This window comes from Bos grunniens, chromosome 18 (assembly GCF_055505025.1).
Source record: "Bos grunniens cultivar Pamir isolate PY7600 chromosome 18, Bosgru_T2T1.0, whole genome shotgun sequence".
Lineage (NCBI taxonomy): Eukaryota > Metazoa > Chordata > Mammalia > Artiodactyla > Bovidae > Bos > Bos grunniens.
The window spans coordinates 50,573,965-50,593,481 of record NC_141182.1 but is presented as its reverse complement, the minus strand read 5'-3'; the positions used below and the strand labels follow the sequence as shown (position 1 = coordinate 50,593,481).

General features: G+C 50.1%; 1 protein-coding gene across 5 annotated transcripts in view; it reads right to left on the bottom strand.

Annotated features, from left to right (window-relative positions):
• Window positions 1–1,297: 1,297 nt before the first annotated feature.
• HNRNPUL1 (heterogeneous nuclear ribonucleoprotein U like 1) overlaps window positions 1,298–19,517 on the bottom strand; it is a 35,160-nt gene continuing 16,940 nt past the window's right edge. For all 5 annotated transcript variants that reach the window (XM_086352647.1, XM_086352645.1, XM_086352644.1 and 2 more), the window contains exons 8-15: window positions 15,788–16,054; window positions 14,490–14,612; window positions 14,270–14,398; window positions 6,896–7,064; window positions 5,999–6,283; window positions 4,655–4,944; window positions 3,069–3,263; window positions 1,298–2,521 (exon numbers count right to left, since the gene is read on the bottom strand). In XM_086352647.1, coding sequence (XP_086208773.1) covers window positions 2,405–2,521; window positions 3,069–3,263; window positions 4,655–4,944; window positions 5,999–6,283; window positions 6,896–7,064; window positions 14,270–14,398; window positions 14,490–14,612; window positions 15,788–16,054 — 1,575 coding nt within the window. In that variant the 3' untranslated portion in view covers window positions 1,298–2,404. The remainder of the gene's footprint in view (window positions 2,522–3,068; window positions 3,264–4,654; window positions 4,945–5,998; window positions 6,284–6,895; window positions 7,065–14,269; window positions 14,399–14,489; window positions 14,613–15,787; window positions 16,055–19,517) is intronic.

Sequence of the window (19,517 nt, the reverse complement as noted above, 5' to 3'; positions counted from 1 at the left end):
CGGCCCTCTCAGCAGGGACGCCACTCTGGGATCACTTGTAGCCCAGTTAGGCATCAACCTTGGCTCCATCTCATGTCAGATGCCTCACATTTGCCTCAAAGGTAGTCAACCTTCCTCCTCCCTTTTTTGTAGCCCATGTCCCCTTCAGAAGGCTCTGAGATAGTTCTGTGATAGAGGAGGTGGGGCTGAACTGGCTCCTCCTGTGTCCCAGCCTTGTCCCTCACAAGGGGCCAGAAGCACAGCATGCCCAGAGGGAATGAAGAAATGACTCGTTTCCAGGGAAGGAGGACAGGCTGTGGGGATGCAATCTTTTATCCCAGGTCATTCCCACTTAAAAAAAATGTTCCCCTTCTTCAGGAAGCCCTCACCACACCCTGCACCCATCCCACGCTCTCACAGCTGATCTTGATGCTGTCACCATTCCACGAGAGGTCTGTGTCACTTCTGGACTAGGAGCCCCTTGAGGGCAGGGTCCAAGACCACCTTGGTCATGCTGTGTCTTTAACACTGTCCAGAGTGGGTGGATAAGAACAAAGCAAAAACTGACACTTACTAGCTGGATACATTAGTTCCTGGAACCCCACGAGCCTGGATCCAGGAGCAGTCAGGAACCATCTTAAGTCTAGCACCCAGACCAGACCTAATGTAGATGGGCAGTCACACCCAGGGGTGACCCCAACAGTCCAGCCCTAGTTTCCAAACACCGGCCCTACCTTGCTCTCTGCTGAGGGACCTGTTACATCCTATTCACAAATTCTGGGAGAGAATGGGGGCTGTGGGTGGACTGAAAGGGGCAGAAACCAGAGAACCACTTTAAAAGTGAACTAGTGGATTTTAAACTGAGGGCCCCAGGTTTAAGGGGGCACACCCAGCACCAAAAATGGGGAAAGGCACACAAATCCCACCAGTCCATCCTAAAGGAGATCAGTCCTGGGTGTTCACTGGAAGGACTGATGTTGAAGCTGAAACTCCCAATACTTTGGCCACCTGATGCGAAGAGCTGACTCATTTGAAAAGACCCTGATGCTGGGAAAGATTGAGGGCCGGAGAAGGGGACAACACAGGATGAGATGGTTGGATGGCATCACCCACACAGCAGATGTGGGTTTGGGTGGACTCTGGGAGTTGGTGATGGACAGGGAGGCCTGGCGTGCTGCGGCTCATGGGGTCGCAGAGAGTCAGATACGACTGAGCGACTGAACTGAACATAAATCCCACAGTAAGTATTTAATGAATGAGTAAATAATGTCCCCTTGTAAAGGCCCCCACCCCAAGTAAAGGCCAACTGCAGTAACACTTCAGTGTTGAAACCCTGCTTCCTTCCTGCTAGGAGGTGCCATGTCATTTATTGAAAACAAAACAAAAACAAAAACAAAACAGGGCAAACACATTTCTTAATAAGTGCAGTTTGTTAAAAGTTCTGTTAAAACATATGGGTCAAGGGGAAGTAAAAATAATCAGAGGATCACTGTAGGAAAAACCTTTAGGTCTGGCACTGGGAGACCTCTGGAGAGGAGCAGTGGGAGAAACTTCATGTTCTGAAGGGTAGGAGTCCCCCAACTCCCTTCTTCCCTCTCACCCGCTTAATCCCACCAGAAACTACCAAGACGCCCAGAATAAAAGGTTTCAAGTTCAATAGTCACACTCTCTCCAAATACAAAAAGCAGGTACAATTCAACTCAACACAGAAGCTTGTGTGCAAAGTTACGGGAAACTGAGACATTGTATAAAAAGTTAGGTTAAAGATGATTCTGTGGTTTTGTTTTGTGTGTGTTTTGAGGGTGTGGTTCTTCCTCTGTCACCTGAACTCAGCAAAGAAATGGTTATCCTGATGAAATATCAACAGCCGACCCACAGTAAAAACGGACAAGTTCTAAAAATTAAAAAAAAAAAAAAGCATAATTACCAAAAAAATATCTGTCACTGCTTCCTCCCTCTGCATTTTGCTTTTTAAAACTTGTGTTTTTTTAAGTTTTTGATTTTTTTTTTTTTTAAATCCTGAAAAGTAGACAGTAAAACAGCTCCTGGAAGAATTTACAACCAACTGCATGAGAGTCTGGGAAGCTGAGGGGCTAGAGCAGGGCTGGGAGGAGAGGACAGGAAGGGGCCCTCCCCTCAGCCCTGTAGCCTCACTGTACGACCAAGGCAAGGGATGGGGGTCTTTAGTCAAAAAGGAGGAAGGGAGGAAGAGGAGGGTAGGGGGGCGAACAGAAAATAAAAGGTCATTGTTGCCTGTTTGAATCCAGAGGAAATGCCCGGCCCTGTGTGGGGGAAGAGCCCCTCAGAGGGGAGGCAGCCCTGGGAGGACCCATCCCCCAGCACCACGGGACCCGGTAGGGATGGATGAGGAGGGCTGAGGTGGGCGCTGGTGGAGGAAGCCGGCAGGGGCCTCCAGGACACATGGCTACTGTGTGCTTGTGCCCCCCTGTGTGTTCCCGGAGTAGCTCCCGTAGTCATAGTTCCCGTAGTATGGCGGCCACTGGCCCTGGTTCTGATAGTACTGGTTCCACTGCTGGGCGTACTGGGGAGAGAGAAACCAAGAACACGACATGTTCACCCAGACCCACATCTGGCTCCTCCCCGATCACCCCCCACCATGGTACAGTGACGTTAGTCAACAATAGGTCTCCTGACAGAGAAACCAAGGTACCTTGGGAGGACAAGTGAATGACCTGATGTAGCATGGGTGGTCAGTTAGAGACTGAAGCCCAGGTCTCCTGGCTTGCCAACCTACTGCCCTTTCAAATATAGCTAGATGTGTCTTTGTTACACCACAATCAAAATACTCAAAAATAGGTATGGTGGCCTAGCACCAACCAATCAGAATGGACACTGGCCATGGTGCTGAAGCAAGGTTTGCGGCCCCTTTGCTTGCTGCGCTGGGGAGAGGAACTAGAATGGCAGTTCCTACGCTTAGCAGCCAGTGTGGCAGTGGTCACCAAATGGAATGGCTATACTAGATGGACACCAAAAGACTGCCCATCTTTTTAGGGATAAGCAGGGACATGAGTCTGGAAATACACATCCATGTGGGGCCCCATTCTACCTTCCCTGCTTCTGGGACTTACCTGTTGATACTGGTTATAGCTGGGCTGAGGGTAGGTCTGTGCCGCTGGGGGCGGTGGTGGGGTGTAAGGGGCTGGATTGTAGCCGCCATAGCTCCCATAGTTGTAGGCAGGTGGTGGCGGAGGTGGAGGTGGCGGGGCTGTGTAGCCCTGGCTGTACCCTCCCTGGTTGTAGGGAGGTGGCTGGCTGTAACTCGGCTGGAAAGTGGAAGGGAAAAGAAAACCAGGTCTCTGTGAAACAGCCAGCTCAGCTGGGATGGAGGAAGGGCCTTTGTAAGCAGTGGGCCCACAAAGGCATGTCCCCGGGGGAGGCTGTTCGAGGGCTAAGAAGGGGGTGGGTCAGCTCTGTGACCTGGCAGGACAGGGAAGGATGCAGAGTTCTATCCTGGACTCTAATCCCAGGCCTGAGACTCTCGGGAGCAAGGCACACAGCATCTCTTGAAAACCTAGGCGTTTCCCCACCCCCTGCCCCTGTAAAATGAGAATTACAACACGACTACCCCTTTGGACTGCCTTGTGTATTCAGTAAGCTTATGTGCACACTCCATTGAACACAATAAATGGTGGTATTTGTTACAGGAAGACCAGCTAAGGAAAACAGCAGTGGCAATTCCTAAGTGCTCCCCATGTCCAGGTATCCTTAACTCATCTGACCCCCGACCAACTCTCTGAAGTAGGTTCCATTGGCTTTGTTTTATAGAAAAAGAAGGGGAGGCCAGGGAGGTGAAATCAACAGGGCCCAAGTCACACGGGCAAAAAGTCGTGACTTGCCTCCAGGTCCGCCTATTTCCAGAGCCTCACCTGCAAAGCTGTAACGTTATCTTTCCCTCACAGCAAACCTTGGAAGTGAGTTCTACTAACAACTCTAGGTCTTTATGAGGAGGTCTTTATGAGGAAAACAAGGTTCTGAGAGGTAAAGCTGTTTGTCCAAGGTCACAAAACCAGAAGGTTGTGAGGGTGGGGCTTGAATTTGCATCTGCCCAACTCCTGTTCTAGGAAATATTCTGGTTAGACTGGGACTAGACCATACACCTGTATCCCCTGGCCGCTGCCTCCAGGCGTGGCGAGTGGAAGGCGCACAGTAAATGGGGACTGCTGGTTACAGGGCCCGTGCACACCAGAGCCGAGAACTGGCTCTCTGAGAACTTGAACTGAGATGGAGCTGCTTAGCAGTGAAGCTCTCAGGGCAGAGGTCAAGTCCTCACCAACCTCAGGGTCTGTCTCCACATCCTAAAGACAAAGGGTCACCCCTTCTAGCCTGGGCAAGAGGTAACGACAATGCAGTGCTCTCTTGGGAATTCAGTGAGGCCAATGACAATACAGCCAAGACAAATGCACTTGCTTGTGACAACACAGTCGGCCCCAAGGGTGACAGAAGAGGCAGGTTCCCAATTTACTCTGAGTCTGGAAGGATCTGGGAATATCTAGGGTCTGTTCCAGCTGAAAGCACTGGCAACAAAGGAAGAAAGGGCAGGGCTGGAGCTAAGAGTGAGGACCCATGGCCCTACCTCCTCTCACCTGTATACACACACACACACGTGCATGCGTTCATCCTCTCACCTGTACCACACACACGCTCCTCCTCTCACCTGTGGAGGGCTGTAGCTGCTGACAGGAGGGGTGCTGGTATTGGCGCTTGAACCGGGGATGTTGCTGTTCTTGTTGTAGCCGCTGGCCCCTGGGGGGTTCCTAGCAGGGCTGTAGGTGGGTGGCGGTGGAGGCTGCTGTGGTGGCGGCTGTGGTGGCGGTGGCTGCTGTGGCGGAGGCTGTTGCTGGGGGGCCCGGTTGTAGCTGCCTCGGTTGTTGGAGTTGTTGTTGTCCCGGTTGTTGTTACCCCAGCGGTTCTGGTTGTAGCCACCACCTCCACTGCGGTTGAAACCTGCATTGGAGAAGCAAGTAAGAGGCCCCACTGTTTTGACTGGTTGAGACCCTCAGGCGTCGGGCTGTCTTGGGGACTGCTGTGGCTCCAGCATGACCATGCACAGAGCAGGTCCAGTGAACAAGTCAAGCACCCCCTCTGGCCTTCCCCAGAGCCCTGGGAGCACCCAGTCATCAAGGCCTGCTGACAAGTTTGTCCTGCCCATTGGGCTGTGGGCCCGGAACCAGGGCCATCTTGGTTTCTACTGTGTCTCCAACATCCAAGTGCTTGGCCAAATGAGCCAGCCTCTCCCCGAGTCTTTGGCCCGGAACCCTTTCCCCAGCCCCCTCCTGGTGCCTTCAGAACCTTAGCTTAGGCATTAGCACTTCTGGGGGCCTTTCCTGAGCCCTGCTCCTTTGCAGGCTGAATCACTGGAGCTCACTGTACCCCTGGGGTTTCCCATTCAGCCCAGCATCCTTCTGGACTGTCACCAAAGGGTGACAGTGTCTGGGTCATGGCTCTGTCCCCTAAACCATCCAACACAAGACTGAAACACAACAGGGCATGCTTATTAAAATCATGACCATACACTTCAGACATAGCATAACTTAGTGACTAAGAACTTGGGCTTTCGATCCATCACTTGATACCAACCACGGATTCACCTGGGTGAATTGAGCAAATTAATCTCTCCAAGCCTGTTTCTCCATTTGTTTTAGAAGCAAAAACAGTCCTAATATTTGCCTTGTGCCAGGTCCTGAGGTGGGACCCAGGATTGGCCCTTCTTCTCAAAAAGCTCATAGTCAGATGAGGGGTGGGAAAGACTCACAAAAATAATAGCAATGTGACACACAAATGGGCAAGGCCTTCAGGGGTAATGTTGGTGGGGGGTGGGGTGGGGAGGGAAGAGATGACAATGGGAGTTTCTCTGAGGCCCCAGACTTTGATTTATCTCAGTTCTCTACCAGGGCTCAGCCAACAGCTGGTGCCAAGGAAATGTCATCTGCTGACTGAGGAAGCAGTCAACCCTGACCCCGGAACCACAGGCAGGAGAGTTCAGTGTGAGATGTCTCACCTCCTCGGTAGTTGCCTCCTCCACCGCTGCCTCCTCCTCGATTTTGGAAGCCTCCTCGGTTGCCCCCTGGGGGACCTCGGTTGTCATAGCGCTGGAAACCACCGCCACCCCCGCGGCCCCGGAAGCCACCCCCGCCTCGGTTGTCAAAGCGCTTTTCAGGCGGCGGTCCAGCCCTGCGGCCCTCCTCGTTGTACTGCCTCACCAGCTTGTCTGCTTCCTCTCGCTGCAGCTCAATGAACAGCACCTCGTCCAGGAAGTCCCCAACATCGGGCAACGTGAAGTTGGCTAGGAGGAAGGGAGGGTGCCAGAGGGAGAGGAAAGGCGGTCAGCACCTTCCAAGGGTTAGTCTCCTTCACCCCAGGACACTGGTCTGCCAGAAGGGAGGAGGATAGGGGACCACAGTGTGAGCAACAGAGGAGAGAGAGTCCCAAGCTCTGCCTCCCTGACAACAATCAGGGGCTAACAATGACCCTCTTCTCCTTTTTCTGAAAAGGTGACTAAACACCAAACCACTGTTTGATACCCCAGGAACAAGCCAGTCAAGAGGAATCACCATCCTTGTTTATTATGGAGAAGCCTCACTGAGGCTTGCTCAGCCAGCCCACCCAGTGGGTGCCAGAGGCAGAAGACCATGCAGGTCTCCAGCATCTGTTCGCACACACCCTCTCCCACATCCTGCCTCAGCCCCACCTAATCTGAAAAGCCTGCCCCCACAGGGATATGGGCGGCTCTTTCAGTCACAGCTGTACTACACAGGCAAGGGACAAAGCAGAAGCAAAGAAAGAACAAATTCAAAAAAAGAATACTCAAGGAGCTGGGGCGGGAAAAACGGGATAAGACACTTTTCCCCTTAAGGGCCTTGCTGCGATGTCCCCCTGGGAACCGCTTGTCTCCTACCTTTCATTTCTAAGACCGCGTGATCTGGGACATCCTTCCCTTCTTCGTCAGTTCGCTTTATTGTTCGGTCTTTCAGGTCCTCATCAGTGGGACAAATTACAATAGCTTTGCGCTGGAAGCCTTCAAATGGTCTCATTTTTCGTCTCTGGGCTGACCCATAAACATTTGTCTAGGGGTAGGTATCAGAAAAGGCAAGAGGTGGCACATTACAAGTTGGTTTTTCCTCTGCAGGGTATTATGTGGCCAGGGAGTGAGAAAAGCAGATAAACTCAGGAAACTGCTCCTTCTTCACTTCTAAGATTCTTGAATCTACCCTCAGAAAATGAAGTGACTTGGGAAAGTGGCTGCTGACAGTCAGAGGACAGGAGATTCCTAATTTCTGGGCTTTGCTTTTTAATCCTATTTGTCCTTGGTATTGTACATTACAGCTCTATTGGCCCCTATTCAAAAGTAGCATATGCTTACTGTAAAAAAAATTCAGAGTACAAGGTGTAAAGTGTAGAGTAAGAAGCCTTTCATCCACCTACTGCTGCTATTCCTACTTCCCAGAGATAACCTGTATTGAATTTCTTATGTATTTTTATAAGTATCTGTGATTCTTAAAACCAATGGAATCAAAAAACACGCATTCTTCGGAAGCCTTTTTTTCACTCAACATTTATCTTTTTCTGTGCTGTTGCTCTCCCTTTTTTTGGCCATGCTGTGCAGCTTGCATGATCTTAGTTCTCCAACCAGGGATTGAACCCCTGCCCTAGGAAGCAAAAGCGCCAAGTCCTAACCACTGACTGCCAGGGAATTCCCTGGTGTTCTCCTTTATTATTTGTAGAACAGATGCCATAATTAACCAGCCCCTTTGACAGCTGTGTAGATCATTTTCATCAACACTGTTTCTTTTATCCCCTTAGTCCTGCTCTGAAACACCAGCTGCACCCACAGGCTTCTAAATTAGGGTGCTTGGCAAGCCAATAGCTTGTGCTGTTAGCAAGTGCAGTTTTGCTAGTAACTTTCTCTTTGCTTCTTCTAGGTGACGGTCAGGTGCGTCCTGGGCTGGTGCTGGCAGAGAGTGATACTCTAGGACACACCTGATTGAGAGCACAACAGCTTCCATTCACTGCATACCTCCCACATGCTGGGCCCTTTGGGGCTGGGGCCCACATCTATCAAACCCCAGCGGTCCAAGGACTCAGCCTATGTACCTGAATCACTTGGACACTACTGAAAAAGACAGCAACTGGAACCCTCTATAGGGGTCTTCCTGAACCCCAGTCTCTGGAAGTGGGGCCCAGACACACATACGGGTGTCCTTTTCACATCCTGACACACAACAGAACTGGAGTGATAAGGAATACTGCATTTAAACAACTTTCAGTGGCCCTGAAAGGTAATCAGGGGAGAAGCCACAGAGGGGAACAAATCTGTCAAGAGGCCTGCATGCACAGACAAACAGACAAAGATGCAGCCTAGCGGAGTGGAAAAAGCCCGGCATCGAGTTCCAGTGTGGCTACTACTGACCACGGCCAGTCTGTGTTGTTGCTTCATCCATGAAATGCGGGAGAAAAGCCTCTCTCCTGGACTTGGTGAAGACTGACCGGAAAAAAAGACCACAAAGCAACTGACCATGTGTGAGGGATCCCTGGAGTAGGGGCTCCGTTGTGGCCTCCAGGATGGAAGCTGCCCAGACAGAGGCCAGTGGTGCAGGGCAGAGGCTTGGCACACCCCAGATCTAAGGTGACCTGGTCAAGTCACACCACAGGGCCCTGAGTGAGTGACTTCCTCTCAGAGCCTCAGTCTATCTACTAAGTCTCAAATCCTGAAAGGGGGAAATAAGAGGAAAATCATATGATCACTACTAAGACTGAAGGAGCTCAGGAAAGTAAAGCCCTTGCGTAATCCAGGGTCTGGCTCACAGCCGACACTCAACAACGGAGGTCATGGTTGGTGTGATGGCTGATGGTTAGTGGCCATCACTGGGTGGGCTACACTGGCTCTTCTCACAACCCGGACCAGGCGAAAGTCAAGCTACGGTGATTTCCCATCAGAAGGACAGGAACGGTGAGTCAGGGTAGAAATCTAGGCTCTGGGGAAGAGGCTCGAGGTTGAAATCACAGCTGTGCCCTCTATTTGTGAGGATGTAGACAAGCCACCTAATTAGTCTGAGTCTCAAATTTCTGCATCTGAAAGATGGAGATCCTATCACCCTCCCCCTGGCTCTGGTGGGAATTTGCAGATGTGGAAATGTTTGGCAGGGAAAGCAGTCTGAAATTGGGGCCAGCAGGACTGATGCTGTCCTGGGAGAGGCTTCCCAATAGGGAGCATCAAGGAAAGTTAAGTTTGAGGAGAAGATGAAACACGAGAGTCTATTCCAAAAACACGAGGAACAGAAGCTGGGATGTGGGTTAGCCAGAGGCCAGGGACCGCAGTGCACACCTGTTGGGAGATCTGGTCGGTGGGTGTAGCTGTTCTCTAAACCAACCCGACCCTGTGGCTCTGACACACACAGCATTTAGAGGGTCTTCCTTGTTCCCCAGGGAAAATGTCTCAACCTTCATTGGGGTGGAAGTGAAGGCATACACATGCAGTCATCTGTGCCCTGAGCCACATAAATGGTGTAAAAAGCACACTGGTTACAAAGGTAAAGTCAAGTCCTTCTCCTCGCTGCTCTTCCTAGGCTCCATTCCTAAAAGCGAATCAGGTGGCGTCTGGTCATAGGAAGATAGAATTTGACTTCCAGCTAAATAATGAAGCTTCCTCCTGGCACACAACCCAGATGGGCAGGTGCCAGGGGTGAGTGTGGCCCCAGACATTCTGTGGACAACTGATGGACAGTGGACAACTGATTCCACTGTTTGCTTGCCCATAATAAATGATCAGTGATCCTATTCTGATTCCTCTGAACCTCAAGGATGTGGATAAATGCCTCTTGGAGGTTTTCTATGAAGCAGACCCGCCCTGTCCATGTCCTGATGAGGAGACAGAGAAGAGAAGCATTGCTGTCCATAGGGGCCAGTCCCCATAGTTTGTTGATGGGAGGTACGGGGAAGAGCAGACGGGACTCCTCAACAGCTGGCCTCTGTCCTGGAAAGTGGCTAGACAGTGAGGGATGGCTCCTCAGACACTTCAGAGCTGAGGTGCTGAGAACCCTTGTGGTGACAGTTTGAAGACTGTACCTCCCTCCCCTCACTCCTTGGCTTGGGGAAAGGAAGAAGAGCATCTAAGCCACACCAGCAAAAATGCAAATACTTGGCTTTCCTAGAGGGAAGGGAGTTAGCTGTTGGTGGCTGTTGCCACAGCAAACACAGTGAGGTCAGAGCCCCTGGGCTGGCCCGGCACTGCTGTGGTCACTGGGGGCTGCTGGTGGCTGTTGCTAGGAGACCAACACAACAGCTAGGTCAGCTTTTCCAGCTGTGTGGGCTCCTGCTGCCTCATTCCTGCTTCTCTCAGTCCCACCCTGCTTGAAGATGCTGACTTGAAGGAGGTCTGGAGCTGTCTGTGTTCCCTGCCTCCTGGCTACTCCCCTTCCTCTGTGATGTGGGCCAAAGGACAGGGGTTGGGTTTCTCCGAGCAGTTGCCTGGGTAGTTGTGGTGTGTGGCAGTCTGGGGCAGGAAGGAGGGGACACAGCAGGCTGCTTACAGCCTGAAATCTCTAAGAGACACTGTCTCCTGTCAACTGTCCCCCTTCTATAACTCAACAAGGTCAGGCTGGCAGCAGGAGAAACATGTGTGAATCCCACAGAAGCAAGCTTAAAGCTGTTGACCGAAGAGTTCACTCTGGGCTCGGCGTGAGGTAAACCCAGTAGAATGAACCACATGTGCAGACACAGAACTGGCGAGAGTGTCAACAATGGAATGGGCTGAGGTTCTGGGGTTGGGGAGGATAGAAGAAACACCCTCTTCTCCAATGCCTGTCCACAAGAGGCAGTTTACTCTGGGTCCCCACAGTAGCCCTGGATCTCTGTTTCAGGAAAAGGCATGGCACCTGCCCATGGGGATGCCAGCAGGAGTACAACCACCTCGAGCTGAGGCAAGGTTAATGATGCTGTCATACCGTAGACTCTGGTCATTTGCCTGGCCTGGCTCTGGGCTGCTGGATTCCTAAGAGAACTCCTAGCCTCAGACCTCAACTCTGGGACTGGCCTGGGCCCTCACTTATGGCCCTGAGGGGCCTTCTGAGAAGCCTCCAGGAGGGCAGGTCTGCTGCCTCACTGAGGCCAGCTCCTGCTCTGCATCTGGTAGGCCAGGGACAGGCCAGGCGGTCTCCCATTCCAGAGGATTCCCACTGGCAACAGAGGACCTAAAAGAGCCACTTGAAGCAATCTGGCCTACTGCTGCTTTTTCTCCTCAGCTGTTCCACAGCTCTGACACCCACAGGATCTGAAGAGGACACTCAGGTCACCACGGAACCGAGGCATAAGACACCCCCACCTCGAAACCTGGCCTTTCCTGGCTTCTGCAGGCACACTCCCCTCTCAAGAAGGGGCATTTCTGGGGTCAAACTAGGTAACAGGAAACCCAGAAAAGCCAAACGTGGGGAGGTCAGACCACTCAGGGAAAACCAGAGAAGGAAAAAGACAGTGCTGGGCTGAGATCCAGGGGCTGCACGGACTCTTCCTGCAGTCCCAATCCTGGCTCTGGGAACCCCATCTAACTGAGGAGTCAGCTGCACATCGACCTACCCTTCACTGCTCAGGCTGGTGGGGGAGGAAATGGCAGGGTCTGGCCTGGGGCCCGCTCTAAATCTTCTACACACACATCTACCCACACAGGCTTTTCTGGTACACCCTTTTTGATGTTTAAGCCAAAACAGGTCAAACCACTAGCTTCAGACCTCTTTCCAGGCCTCAGTAACCTCTGGTTTGGGGCCCCAAGTCAATCCTCCAATCTGTGGTTAGCCAGAGAACCCTCCTCCCCACCCCGCCCCACCTTCAGAGTTTGCGTTCTGTTGCCTTGCTGTTGGCCTGGAGCACTTGGCCTGACCTATATGTTCCTTCACCAGGAGGCAGGCAGCCCTGGAGACCACAATGGCACCTGGAAAAGCCCTGGACCCTGTCCTGAGAGAGTCGACACAAGCTGAGAGGGCCAACAGTGAGTCTTTACAGTGCTCAGCAGTTCTGTGCCTGGCTGAGGGGCTGGGGGCCTGACCTTTAAAGAAAGCCCGTTTTGCAATGTTGGACGGAGATGTTAAGACAATTTACCCTAGGATTATAAATTCTCCACCAGGCCCTATATGTGAAATAGGTTTCACAGCTGATTTAACTAGCAAACTGAGAAAAAGGGAGGCGGGGAATACTTGTGGTATCCAAAAAAATAATTCTCAAGTTATGGACTACAATTCCAAAATGCCCTGACAAGAAATGGGGCAAGGTGAGGCCAGGGTTAATTTAAACAAAGTCTTCAATGGGGAAGAAGACTGGCTGTACACATTATTGATGAGGCTGAACTGGGGCAGCAACGCTGAGTGGCTCTTGGACTACCCTGTGCCCAACCACCCCTCCCCCATAAATGCAGTCTAAACATCAGCCCAATTAGTTGTTTTATCAAAATTTAGTATTATAGGATCATATCTGTCTTCACAAATGTCAGTCTTTAGGGCTTAATCCCCGGGTTGTAGCATCGGTCACTAGACAAAAGTACACCTTTCCAGGGAACTCCTTGGTGGTCCAGTGGTTGAGACTCCACATTTCCACTGTGTATGTGTGTGTGTGTGTGTGTGTGGTGTGTGGTGTGTGTGTGGTGTGTGTGTGTATGTGTGTGTGTGTGTGGGGGGTGTGTGTGTGTGTGTGTGTGTTCCCCTGCTTGGGGAACTAAGACACCCCCGCCTCCCGCTGCACAGTGTGGCCAAAAAAGAACTAAAGAAAATAAAAAACACCCACCTTACAAAAAAATTAAAAGTACGCCTTTTCCATGTCCACCTCCCAGAAAAGCAGAGCCCGATGTAAATCCTGTACCCCTCCACAACAGAAGAGTGGCAGCAGCCCTGCAGTCTGGCCGACTTTCAGTTTCCTAGCGTAACTGTTTCATCAGCAAACCAGATTTCCACTCTCAGTATCTAACTGGCAACTGTTTATCTGTCATGAAGAACCATCACCAACTAGTAGTCTTTTATTTTTGTCTTCAGTTCTGTGTATTCCTTTCAAAGGTTGATATTAAGGAATCAATTTTTCAAGTCTGAACACTAGATTACCAGTGTATTATAAAAGGATATAATGCAGGAACAACCTGATGGAACAGACGCAAAGGGCAGGCTATGTGGAACTTGCCACCCTCCCCAAATCTCCACTATTCACCAACCCAGCAGCTCTGGCTTGTTTTCTGTAAGATGCTCTCTCCTATGCAAAAGTACCTTGATCCTTTGGAGTTTCGAACCACCTTTCTTTTCTTTCTAAAAGGTTGTGAGTTAGTTGGATGAATAATGGATCCATCCATCTATCGCTGCTCCACATGGCTTGTGGGATCTTAGTTCCTTTACCAGGAATTGAACCCAGGGGCCTGCTACAGTGGGAATGTGGAGTCCTAATCACTGGACCACCAGGAATTCTTTTCACCCACTCTTTGATCAGTCAATCACTAAAGCCAGCTCCAACCTCAGCAGGAGCCCTTTAAACTCATGTGAACCAAGCACCCAGGGCCACACTCATGGAAGGCACTCTAGATGAGGCTGCCAGCTCAGCAGTGCTACTTAGTTTATGTATTTGCACACTTATACAAAACCTGCTACTTGAGACAGCCTTCAGGACAAACATCAAGGATGATGCCTCGCGTAGTACTAACAAGGAACTTTAACCGTTTGGGCCGGTCATACTTTTAATGTGAAGAACCCTGCTCTTCACTGAAATGCAGGTAGAAAATACATGACATACACATGTACCTGACAGTCATAAAAGCATACTGAGAGACGCTGGGACAGACCCACTCTGTAGATTAACAACAATCTCCAGCTACCACATGCCAGTCTCCATGTTAGGTGTGTGGGCACCATTTTGAGCTCTGTTTTCCAGATCAGGAGACTCAACAGTCAAAGGATAAAGGCCGCTGCCCACAGGCATGCAGCTAGCGAGTGGCAGAGCTGGATTCAAGCCCAGGACTGTTTGGCTCAGAAATCTAAGCCTTTCCATTTCACACAACTGCTCTCACCTGACGTTCTTTTGGGCTGCTGCGGGCTTGAGCCAGGTCTGAATTGCTGTCCCCCTACCCTCCAGCAGACTGGACTCAGAAAGTTGTGTTAAGAGTCTGGGACTGTGCCACCATGTATAGCTGACCTCTGACCAATACTGTAGGCCAAGAGCATTATGGGGGAAAAAAATAGAACCAGAGGACTTCCCAGGTACCCAAAAGGCCCATTCCCTCTCCTGGGGGTTGATGGTCACCAGGAAGTACCTGATCTAGGATATAGTTGCGCTTCTTGCGGGCAGCAATCTGGATGAGACGGTTGAGGCACTGAGTGGCCTGCTGGATCAGGACGTCCCAGCGGCCGGCGTAGTTTCGCTGACGGCGTAGGCCCATTACCTGTGGGCAGGGAGTGGTAAGGGGTGGCTGGGGGTCCTGTTTGCTAGGCAGCAGGCGGGGGGTGGGGTGGATAAAGAAGGGCTGCGCTTACCCGCATCTTATCCATGATGGCATTGGTACCCAGGATGTTGTACTTCTTGGAGGGGTTGGAGGCTGCATGTTTGATGGCCCACGTGGTTTTGCCAGCAGCAGGCAGGCCCACCATCATTAGAATCTACGAGAACAGGACCAAGAGGGGCGCTGTGAACAGTGTGTACCATGGCAGCCTGGCATCACCCCTCGCTGGGGACTGTGAGGGTGACTCTAAACCTCACAGCCACCTCTGGGAAATGGAAGCAGTAACAGTGTCTATGCTATGCTATGCTATGCTAAGTCACTTCAGTCGTGTCCGACTCTATGTGACCCCATAGACGGCAGCCTACCAGGCTCCCCTGTCCCTGGGATTCTCTAGGCAAGAACACTGGAGTGGGTTGCCATTTTCTTCTGCAATGCATGAAAGTGAAAAATGAAAGTGAAGTCGCTCAGTCGTGTCCGACTCTTAGCGACCCCATGGACTGCAGCCCACCAGGCCCCTCCGTCCATGGGATTTTCCAGGCAAGAGTACTGGAGTGGGGTGCCATTGCCTTCTCCAGTAACAGTGTCTACTTCACAGTATTGCTGTTGGGAGTGAAAGACATGAGGGTTGTGAGACTTTCAGCAGAGGGCCTGCTGTTATCATGAATATTAACATTTCTGTTTAGGCAGGATTCAGGGGTGTCTGACAGGAAAAGGCCCACGGAATAGGCACAAGGAGTGGTACAACATTCCTGGAGTCTAAGATGAGGACAGACTGTATGTGCAAGGACAAGACCTAATACAGAAAAAAGCATTTAGGATAAACTTCAAAACTCTTAAAAGGAAACATTTGTAGATGGTGGAATTATGGGAAACTCTCCTTTATACTTCTTAATTTTCTAAAATAAACGCAAAATCACATACACCAGAAAAAAAAATTATTTGAGAATTAAGACCAGGAGTATAGCTTTTGCAGCCAAATCAGCTCCAAGCCCAGGTGCCATTTTTGTTCTCAGACAGGCTTGGGCAGGAGTGTGGAGCCACAAAACCTCCTCCAAGAACCTGCTCACCAGAAAGTGCCTTTCACACCCTTTTTCTGCTAGAAGGCCTCCTTTCTCAAGATTCTGACCTCACTCAAGGAACAGTGTGGCAACTTCTGGGATCTTTCTGGTATTTAGTTATAATAGTCCAGCCCCCTTTGGCCTAAGCCACGCCCACACCCCTCACCCCGAATCTAGGACGCTCCTCCACACTCAGCTGCAAGCAGGCCTCCTGTCTAGGCAGCAGCGTGGCTCTGCAGAGGTGGCCACCCAGGCAGGCTTCCAGGTTCCTCACCTCACACTCTGCCTTGCTCTTTGGTCCAACGGTGCCCCGGATGCGCTCACTCAGGGGAAGGTGCTGGATGAAGGTGAAGCCTGGGAGGACAGAACAGTAAGGCTCTGCCCGCTGCCCAAAGTTGAACTCCACCGCACAGTTCTTCACCAGGACGTGAGGGTAGAGGGCCTGACCCCCTAAGGCTTCCTTCTGGATTCGGAAGGCAATGCCCATCCACTTCCCATTTTTGGTGAAGGAAAGTTCCACGTCATTTCCACATTCAAAGTCCTAGGGGAAAAAAGCCAAAGAAAGGTAAGTTCCAACGCTCCAATGCGTAAGGTACCAGGAACCATGAGTCAGGGAGCAGATGTAAGGGGTGGAAACAGCTTGCGCCCCAGATTCAAGTGCAGCCCTCCTCAACATATAAATGTGTCCGCCAGCCCCAAGGAATGGTTCAGACCATATGCAGCCCAAGGCCCTCTTTGGCCATAACCCAGAAGTGAATGTGAAGTGTGTAACTTTAGGAAGTTCCAAGTATTTGAATCTTGTGCCTAGCCTGAGATGGACTGGAAGCTGTCCTGTCCATTCTCAACTCCCACAAGATAATGGATGGAAAGAAATTCACAGCAGGGCCTGTTAAGTCAAGCCTGGCTCCACAAGTGCATCCATTTATATGTTCAACACGTGCTCCCTGAGTTCCTGCTCTTCTTGATGCATATTCTAGTCATCTGAGCCTGACAAGCATTCAGAGCCTAGTGGGGAACCAGACAAGGACATTATCCTAATTCAGTGAGAACACCCACGCAGGATCAAGATTCTCTGAGGAGGAACCTGTAAGCCAAGTCCTGAACAATAAATGGGAATGAGCCAAGTTTGGGGTGAGAGAAGATAGTCCTAAAGAGAAGTTCTTACGTACAAATCTGGCAGTGAGAGGACACAGGGTCAGACTGGCTGAAACATAAAGAACTGGGAGGTGGTGACTTCAGGTAGAGCCGGACAGCTGGAAGGGACCATATTCATTAATTCAACAATTCACTGAGTCCTGAGTGATCAGCTGAGGTTTAGTGTCAAGATCCTGTTTTGGAAGGCAGACGGCTTTAGTTCTACCATTTACTACATCTTCAGTTTCCTTTTCAAAAAAGTTTCCACAATACAGCAGAATTGTGCTAAGGACTAAACAGGTTAATGTATTTCCTACAGTGAGAGCACGAGTGGGTGGTCTCACTCCCAGATGCCAGACACTGCTCTAGACTGGAGCGTGGGGGCGGGCAAGTTTAGATTCCTGCTGATGGCAGCAGAGTAGAGCCCCTGACTTGTTCCTAAGAGCAGAACTGCCTGGTCAAAACTGTGTTTCACAAAGATCACTCAGCTGCAGAGCAAAGGTTAATAACTAACCTTTGGGGTCATAAGCAGATGGGAGCAAAGGCTGAGTGGTATTCCTTCCCCTCCTGCATGCAGAGACCACCTTGGGACTTGCCTTTGAGCAGCTGTGAAAGCCCCCTTCCCCCAAGGAGCCTCCTCGCCACCCTCCTCAGTGGTCACAGGGCATAGTTCTACATGGTCCTTTGTGTCTGTAAGCGCCCATACAGGTAAAGATCATGCAGGGCAGACACACAGACTTCTGCTGGACTAAATCCTGCCTCAATCCCTGCAGGATGGTCCCTCCCGTATCTTCTCACCTGAGCAAGAATCGCCAGGTCACTTTTGCTCTGTTGTGAAAATGAACATGGCAGGGGCTAACCTTTCTTATGTCCACCAGCTTCACTACAGGAACTTACCTCCCTGTACGGAAACCAGCAACCTCAACTGACAAATCCAGCACAACAGGGCCAACAGTCAAGGAGGCAAGCGTAATTGTGTCACCTCTGCTAAAATGTCCCTGGGTGCCACGCTAGGGCCTAAGGACCCAAAGTCCTAGCCTGGTGCTGTTCAAAGTGTGTGTTTTCACAGCCTCGCCTCTCACACCTCTCTGTGCTGTCCCCAAGGCGCCGAATATTTTACTCCTTACGGTTTGCTGAAGTGAGCTATCCTGTCCTCTCTACCTGGAAGGTCATCTGGCCCTGCTTTGTGAGTGCTGAGAACTCAAGCTCTGACACCAGTGTCCTCCCCACTAGTTCCCCTTCAGGTCACTAATCTTTCACACCCCTTCTTAACCCTTCCCTCTGAATCTTTTAAAGTGATGCCATCACTTCATGGCAAATAGATGGGGAAACAGTGGAAACAGTGTCAGACTTTATTTTGGGGGGCTCCAAAATCACTGAAGATGGTGACTGCAGCCGTGAAATTAAAAGACGCTTGCTCCTTAGAAGCAAAGTTATGACCAACCTAGACAGCATATTCAAAAGCAGAGACATTACTTTGCCAACAAAGGTCCATCTAGTCAAGGCTATGGTTTTTCCAGTAGTCATGTACAGATGTGAGAGCTGGACTATAAAGCAAGCTGAGGGCTGAAGAACTGATGCAAAATTTTGAACTGTGGTGTTGGAGAAGACTCTTGAGAGTCCCTTGGACTGCAACTGGAGACCCAACCAGTCTATTCTAAAGGAAATCAGTCCTGAATATTCATTCGAAGGACTGATGCTGAAGCTGAAATTCCAATACTTTGGCCACCTGATGTGAAGAACTGACTCATTTGAGTAAACTCCGGGAGTTGGCGATGGACAGGGAGGCCTGGTGTGCTGCAATCCATGGGGTCGCAGAGTTGGACATGACTGAGCAACTAAACTGAACTGATCCTTTAAACAAAGGAAACTGAACACAGATTAAAAAACAGAAGTAAAGATGAACTGGTTGAAGCAAGAGTCAAGGCCCAAAGTTCCCAAGTGCTACACACTCAGAATGTCACGCCCGAATAAGAGAGCTTGGGGAACACACTCACATGCTGATGACACATTAAACTGCTACAACCTCTCTGGAGTTGGAGTACAGTCTCGACAGTAGCTATCAAAAATTAAAACTGTACCTCTGACTCAGAATTTATGCTTTCAGTAGTATTTATTCTACAACTGTATGCCCACAAGAACGCAAGAACGTGCAAACTGTTCACTCCAGCACCACTAAATGTGCTCCAGTGGGGAAGCGGGAGACTAAATCACACAGGACGTCCATGAATGGGAACATGAAAAGCCCTCCAAGATACTCTGGTCAGTGGGAAATGATAAGCTATCACTGTAGCATCAACTGTTCCAAGAAATAACTTTTAGGTCTACCAGGGGAAACTGACACCTACATTAGAATACTAGGAAGCCACTAAGTAAAATGATGAGAAATTAACCAAGTGTCTATTAAGACAGAACTGATTATATAAACATGGTAGATCAACACAATAACTGCAGACTATATAAAAGAACAAAGAAGTCCTCTAGGTAATGATATTAAAAAAACCTCTAAGATATATAGTTAAACAAAGACAGATACAGAATAACATATGTAATATGCTACCTTTTGTGTAGAAAAGAAAAATAACCACCACCTTTCCTGTATTCTGATAAAGAAATGTTGAGTACCAGCGGCCTCATGTGTAGGGGAGGGCATATGTGAACCATGGGTGGAGGGGAAGGGTCTGAAGAAGACTTTATACTGTATACCTTTCTGTATGTCTGGATATTTTTGAAATCCATAAAAATTTATTAACTATCCAACAGTGTTTTAAATTGAGCTAGATTTATACTTTCTGTGCAGACAAGGGAAAGATAGCTGAGATTTACTGTTAAATTGAAAAAAATGCGAGGTTTGGAACAGTGTGCAGAAT